At 31.7% G+C, this 7564-nt stretch overlaps 1 protein-coding gene across 1 annotated transcript; it reads left to right on the top strand.

Annotated features, from left to right (window-relative positions):
- The first annotated feature begins 3224 nt into the window (after nucleotides 1–3224).
- On the top strand, nucleotides 3225–6369 carry LOC149550895 (transcription factor KUA1-like). Its single transcript, XM_089786470.1, has 3 exons — nucleotides 3225–3738; nucleotides 4617–4831; nucleotides 5763–6369. Exons 1-3 carry the CDS (start codon nucleotides 3468–3470, stop codon nucleotides 6126–6128), a joined length of 852 nt encoding a protein of 283 aa, XP_089642596.1. The 5' UTR covers nucleotides 3225–3467; the 3' UTR covers nucleotides 6129–6369.
- Nucleotides 6370–7564: the final 1195 nt, after the last annotated feature.

Below are 7564 nucleotides of genomic sequence, written 5' to 3'. Positions count from 1 at the left end.
TCTTATAGATTATTTTCTTACAACTTTTTGATATAAAGTCCATAACCACTTCAAAATTATGTGTCAAGTTGACATAACCCTGATTTGCTAATTTTTCACTGCCACTTAAGGCCATAGTTTGGTACACCATGATCTTGCACATGCCCTTGGGTGGCATGCAAAACAACTTCCTTACTAAGAGGGAGTCTTAGTTTAGGTAGCTTGGACACCTGTTCATCCTTATGTGATTAATTAGTAAATATTTGTTAATTAATTGACTCCTAGAAGCAACTAGTAACGCATGGTTAGGTTGTTATCAAGAAGAAACTAAAAACTTCTTGGTTAGGTTGTCTTGATCAAGAAGCAACTAGAAACCTCTTGGTTAGGTAGTATAAAAGGGGGTCAAGGGATGCATTTGGTGAACAGTGGAATAAGAAGTTGTAGAAGCATTTGCAGTATTAGCAAATGAGTTTGTAGTGATAGCAAACAATTTTGCAGTGTTAGCAAGGGTGCAGTGATAGTCTTGTGGATAGTAGTGGGGAATATCAGTAGGAGAAATTAGAAGGTTGTCTGAATTCTGCCAATGAAAGACAATGAATTTTGTATCTCTTGATTTGTTGAAGTTAATATATTTTCTATTTGTAGAACTAGTTTTCCCTTAGGGGTTTTTCCAGGGATGATTTGTCCGAAAATATTCTGTTCATTGTGTTGTGAATTTCTTTCTGTATTTTATTGGTGAAGTTGCAGTTGTATTATTTTTTGATATTAGTTGTGAATTATTTGTTCGACAGTTCAATAATCGTTTACGATAGGAGAACAATAATCAGTGGCGACAATAGGAATTTTCATAAAACTAATAACATCTACCCACATCAACACACAAGTTATTTTGGTGATGTTTGTTGGCAGTTAGTTTTGGTTGTTTCATATTATTAAGTTGTGTACTTCTTTGGATTGTGTCACTTTTACTCATATTCCTAGAAAGTGGAAAAGGGTAGCATAATGTTTCGCCAAATGGACTTCAAATCATATGCAAAACTAGAATATTGTGAGCAAGGGTCAATTACCTTTGACTCTATCTCAAGAGTTAGATCGCTTTAAGATTTTAATCGAACTATTTGATACCGGTGCTATATATTCCCAGGACAACTTATATGCACCCCAATACATTGCAAAAAAGTACATATAAATTGCACCATAAACTACAAGCTCTATATTTCTTCTTTCTTAAATCAATTTTAATCCCTCATTTATTTCACATCAAAACACTTCAAGATTTTTTCCCCAACGAATCTTTTTCATTCAAAACTTGCCCCTCTACATTTGAACTTCCATTATAATATTAAATTAAAGTGCCCATAAATATCTTTGTTCCTCGATACTTTTTTTTATCAGTCATATCTTTTGGCCCGACTTTACGTAGCCATGTCGTCATTCTTCAATTATGCTCTATTAAATTTTTTTTAAAAAAAAACATGATTCGATTCCCCGTGTTGAGGATTTCTTTTAACACTTTAAACTGTAATATTAAATGTCAAATCCAGATAATAAAGAAATCCTTTCACGTCCACATCTTCCTGAACTCGTTTATAAAATGATTTTTTTAATTTACGGCACTTTACCTTTGTAAGGATATTCCATTATCATTTCGGATCGACCTTACACAGAAAAAAAGGCAACGGATTGGGTGAAAGCTCAGGCGCACTACACAAATACTAGTAGAATAAAAAAAAAAAAATGCTTGTTCATCAATACTTTTAACATTTTACTGACCACTTTATTCTTGCATAAGAGAATTTGGATTAAGTTTACAAAGTCCATGTCACAAATAATTGACCAGGAAATACAAATGGGTTTTGACTGACTGAATCTCAGTAGTGTTCTTTACAGCTGTGTTCAAACTTTACTAATGGTGGTACCTGCAATTTCATTATCTGATTTATTTTACTATATGAAGAATCAGTAGGTATTAGGATTGGTCTTATATATAGTTCTGTAGTTGTGTATAGAATTCTCTCTGTTTGAATATAGTTTAAACTAAAAACTATTATCCACTTTTTTATAATTAAGGAGTCGAAGTATAGAATATCATATTCATATTAATTTAGAGTAAAACATCAAGAGTTTTGAAATTAATTGAAATCATCAGGACTACAGAAGGCTTGACAAAAAACCAAAAATATAAATGCAGAAGGCCACAGCCAGCAGTAAAAACAAAGAACTAGATAATGGATTAAGGAGCGTGATTCTAAACATCGATAAAAAAAATATATTAACACAATTACATTCACAAACTTTAGCAAATGATTGTCATGGACTGTAAAAATCTCTTCTCTTTATAAGAACTAGAAGTTCGTAAAGTCTGAAAAACTTAAAAAAAAAACTTTTGTAATCGCTTAGAACAACATAAAAATAAGAGAGTTAGTTTTTGTGAACAAGATGTATCGAAATTTCAAGATGAATCCTTGACCATAGAATGTGATCTAAAAAATTGATATAAGAATCTTGTACACAATTTAATATTAAAATAACTATCTTATCTTATTATAAATTATAGAAATCAATAAAACGATATTTCTTTCAGTGATAATGCTCTGCAACTGTCTTCACTTAAGGTACAATCCATTATACTAAATTAAGCAGGTACAAACCATTATACTAATTTAAGTAGGTAAAAGTGGTAGGGCACTCAATTAATTAAGAAGTTGTCAAGGGGTAATGCTATGCAACTGTCCTCAAAAAAGGCAGAGTCTGATAAAAATAAAGTGGGAGGATGCACGGATGAACATAAAAGATAGATGGGTCTTCCAAAGTTTCCTATTCCAATATAGGAAAAAGAAAAAAAAAGGTTGCGATTGACATTTCTTATTCTTTTTCATTTTCACATTTAGCATCTGTTCAAGCTTTGAGTATTGGGTGAAACAGTAATCTATGGCTACTTGACTAGGTACTCATTAAAATATCACATCCATGAAAAAACAAATATTTCATGATTTAATTTTGTTTTATAAAAGTTTGGCCTTTGGAAGGCAATCATCAAAGTGTGACAATGGATTGTAGACAGGTGGAATATAAGGTTAGAAAAGGAAATAAACTAGGACAGCATGAACCTTACAACGTGCCTTTAGTTTTGTTTGGCATGTTGTCCCCACCCATGCAAAAATGAGAGGAGCAGAATAAGACCAAATCTTATCCATGCATAAATCATGATATATCTCTGGCTTGTGCTCTGTGTTGGAACTCTCAGTGCCGTCCATTTTTTCATGAATCTCCTTTATCAGTACAGACAAATTTAGCTCTTCTTTGTGATTTATAAGGGGCTTCAGCTTTCAAGAGGAAGATAAGGCCCTATTCCTAATACTCATACTACACATTCATTCATATATACAACCCAAATTGTTCTTGCCATTGGGTGTGGAGTTTTTGGCTGGTTGGCTGGCTGGCTGATTTAGTTTTTGTTCCGAAGTTTGCTTTTTGATTTTGGGTGAATGGCAAAGGAGTTGTTAAGTAGGAAATGTTCTCATTGTGGGTATAATGGACACAACTCTAGAACATGTTGTAGAGTAGTTAAATTGTTTGGGGTAAAGCTCAATGCAATGGATGGAGATATGCAAATGAGAAAGAGTGTTAGTACAGGGGACCTCATTCAATACCCTGGGTTTAGCAGCTTACAGGCAGATTCTGGAGCAGGTGGAGATGAAGGGTATTTGTCTGATGGACTCATTCATACTTCTAGCAAATCTAGAGATAGAAAGAAAGGTGAGAAAATCTCCAACAGCTCTAATGCCATTGAGTTCTTTTTATGTCTTATGTTGTCTTTTACTTCTCTCTGATAGTTTCTTTTGAATGAGATTCTGTCTCAATAATAAATAGCTGTCTACAGTTTTTCTATTTGTTTGGTTTGGCTACATTCTTAAGATCAGGATCATTGCATATGTAGCCATGGCAAGGATTAATTAATTAATGATTGATTAAGATTTTGAATCTTTGAATGTTTATCAATTCGGGGAGAAATTGAAAAATAAGTCAACTTTAACTATTTAGCACTTTTAGTCTAAGAATTAAGCCTTAGTGTGTGATATTTAAGCTGTCTGCTCGATTCATAACTCCTTTCTTAATTATGAATCCAAAACTCCTTCTTACTAAAATCTTTCATAACTCCTTTCTTAATTATGAATCCAAAATCCTTTCTTAATATCTTTATTTGTTTGGATTGTTTCCATAGTTTAGACTGCATTCATTTGCATGGGATCGTCACATCTGTGCCCATGGCAAGGAGCCATGAAGATTATGAATCCAAAACTCCTTTCTTAATTGTCTCTCATAAGAAACTTCTTTCTTAATTTATAAATTCTTTCTGTATAGAGCCTTTCGCAAGAAACTTCTTTCTTAATTTTGGGGTTTTGATATCTTTACAAGATCAATTCTTCAGAAATAGGTTAATTATAAGTAGCCTGATTGACAAAGATAATTATTATCTCCTGAAGTTAGGAAGACTTATAATATTATTGTACAGCAACTAATGTCAGAAGAAGAAGAATGTTCATCATCTCTTTTCTCAAATCTAATTTTTGATCTAAGAATTTTATTTTCAATGGGAGGTTGAATTCCATAAATTTGTGGGTGTTTTTGTACAGGGGTGCCATGGAGTGAAGAGGAGCACAGATTGTTCTTAGCTGGGCTGGAAAAGCTTGGGAAGGGTGATTGGAGAGGGATATCCAGAAACTTTGTTACAACAAGAACTCCAACACAAGTGGCCAGCCATGCCCAGAAATATTTTCTGAGACAAAGCAGTCTTCCCAGAAGAAAACGTCGATCAAGCCTCTTTGATATGTGCCCACTTACTCAGAATGTATAAATCTCTTATTTCCATTACTTGATCAATTCTATTGTTTAATCAAGCTTCCTAAAATTTTAGGCAAAAGTCTATAATAGCTTGATAATAGCTTGCCATATGGAGGTCTCAGAGTTCGAATCTACTTGAACTTGAGCTTCTTCTTGTCGTATGGAGGCATAGCTTGTGAGCTTCTCATAGTCTATAATACAATGATAATAACTTGATAATAGCTTGATAATAGCTTGTCATATGGAGGTCTCGAGTTTGGAGGTCTCGAGTTTGAATCTACTTGAACTTGAGCTTCTTCTTCTCGTATGGAGGCAGGCATAATTTGTAAGCTTCTCATATGGAGGTCGAGACTTCAAAATATAGAAGCAAGCTTGAACTTGAGAATCTACTTGAATTTGAGCTTAAGGTCTTGAGGTCTCGAGTTTGAGCTTCTTCTCGTATGGAAGCAAGCTTGAACTTGAGAATCTACTTGAATTTGAGCTCCTTCTCATATGGAGGTCTATGAGTTCAAATCTACTTGAACTTGAGCTTCTTCTCATATAGAAGTCTCAAGTTCATATAGAAGTCTCAAGTTCAAATCTACTTGAGCTTCAGCTTATCATATGAAAAGTCTGGAGTTCGAATCTACTTTCAAGTTCGAATCTACTTGAGCTTCAGCTTATCATATGAAAAGTCTGGAGTTCGAATCTACTTCGAATCTACTTGACCTACTTGAATCAGTTCAGCTTATTATATATTGAAAGTCTAAAGTTATAATCTACTTCGAATCTACTTCAACTTCAACTTCAACTTATCATTCGAAAGTCTGGAGTTCGAATCTACTTGGAACTTAACACATAATAATAATTAAGCACCGTTGTTTTCCCTCCTTATTACATTCTTAAAGATTTCGCTTTATAAAGTACCAATTTTTTTTTGTTTCCTCTGTTTTTTTCAGATTACAAGCTTCTCAGTCAACGAATATTCACTGGAAAACCCACAAGAATCTTACCCAAATTTATGTGGGGATTTAGATTTATCAGCAAAAGAAGTTCCAAATTTATCTCTCTCCATATCTAAGGATGGAGAAAGCATGGGTAATTCTGAGCCACAGGTATTGTTGCCTTTATGGCCAGAACAAGAACAGAGCAGTAACAGTGGGATGAAGTCCCAAGAAATGGAAGATGTTGAAGAACAGGCAGAGTTAAGCCTAAGCATTGCGCCTCCTTCAGGAAATACAAAGTCTGTTCAATATTATTTTGGGAGAAATCAAAATTTTACAGGGAATTTCATGACCAATACTACCACTATCAGAGTAGTATAAGACACCTTTTCATTTTTATTTGGATAGTTAGCAGAAACATTCATGTTTCAATTCTGAGTTGGAATTGTGAGTGTCTATAAAATGTATTATAGAAAGTAGTTGCAGAGGCTTGTTTTTGTTAAGTCTGTATATATTCAAAGCTGGCGTTTTGATTTCAGTAGTATCTGAAAGTTGATGCATAGATTCTGTGTAATAACTCTGTAAATTTGTTTTATAATAATAATTTAGGGATTTTTTAACATTGTTTTATGTCCATTATCATATTTCATTACAATAATGCAAATTCTATGAACTTCTTTTATCAGAGCAATTTAATAATTATGTAACCTTTTTTAATGTATTATAATAATTCATTAGAATAATAGTGATCATGATCATGATTGAAAGGGGATTTGTTTATATATATAATCTTCTCATAATGAATGAAGATAGTACAATGGATTTTTTTTTTGGGTAATATATCATATTTTCTTCATTAAAATATTGATTGAAGATAGTACAATATAAGGGATAGTTTTTTTCAATTTTTAATGTAATGTTTTCTGATATAACATGGTTTTTAATGTAATATTTATAAAGATTGGATCTTTAATTTTTTTTTTAAAGATTTAATATTATTATGGAATGAAGGACATGACAAAAATTTAATGTTATGGAACGGAAATATTATGCAATGAAGGATAGGACAATATAAAAGATGAATTTTTAAAGTTAGTGTTTTATGTAGTATTATTTTATATAATATTTATAAATTATTAGATTTTTAATATAATTTTTTTTATTGATTTAATATTATGGAATGAAGGAAATCATAATATAAAATATGAAATTTTTTAATTTAATACTTTTATAAGAGTAGTACAATAACAAAGTGTAGTACAGAATAAAATAATAAGGTGTAGTACAACATAAAAGATTGGGAATAGTACAATATAGAAGAATGATAGTGTGATATAAAAGCTATGGTTAAGTTTAATTTAATAAAGAGAATGCTAGAGAGACTTAAATTTGATTAAAATATCAAATTTTAATTTAACTAAGTCATTATAGAGAGGGTGTAAAGAGATGATTTGAAGTTTAATTCTAACTGGTAGAGACACTAAATTCAATTAACTATCAAATATTAATTTAATTTAGTTTTAAAAAGAGGATGGTGGAGAGACATGCTAAATTCAATTAACTATCAAATTCTAATTCAATTAAGTTATTAAAAAGAGGATGGTGGAGAACACTACTAAGTTATTTGAAGTTTGATATAACTAATTGAAATAAAAAATAATAATATAAATTTAATTTAATTAAATAATACAAGTGGTCACAATTGTGAATAGAATTTTAATTCAATTAAGTTACTAAAAAAGGGGCCATGGAGGGACACTCTTAAGTTATTAAAAAGAGGGTGGTGGAGAGACAGTTATGATGTTTAATATAAGTAA

This window comes from Cupressus sempervirens, chromosome 6 (genome assembly GCF_028749045.1).
Source record: "Cupressus sempervirens isolate cs-2001-9-10 chromosome 6, ASM2874904v1, whole genome shotgun sequence".
NCBI classification, from domain to species: domain Eukaryota; kingdom Viridiplantae; phylum Streptophyta; class Pinopsida; order Cupressales; family Cupressaceae; genus Cupressus; species Cupressus sempervirens.
The sequence above is the reverse complement of the archived record's forward strand: the minus strand, read 5'-3'. Positions and strand labels throughout refer to the sequence as shown.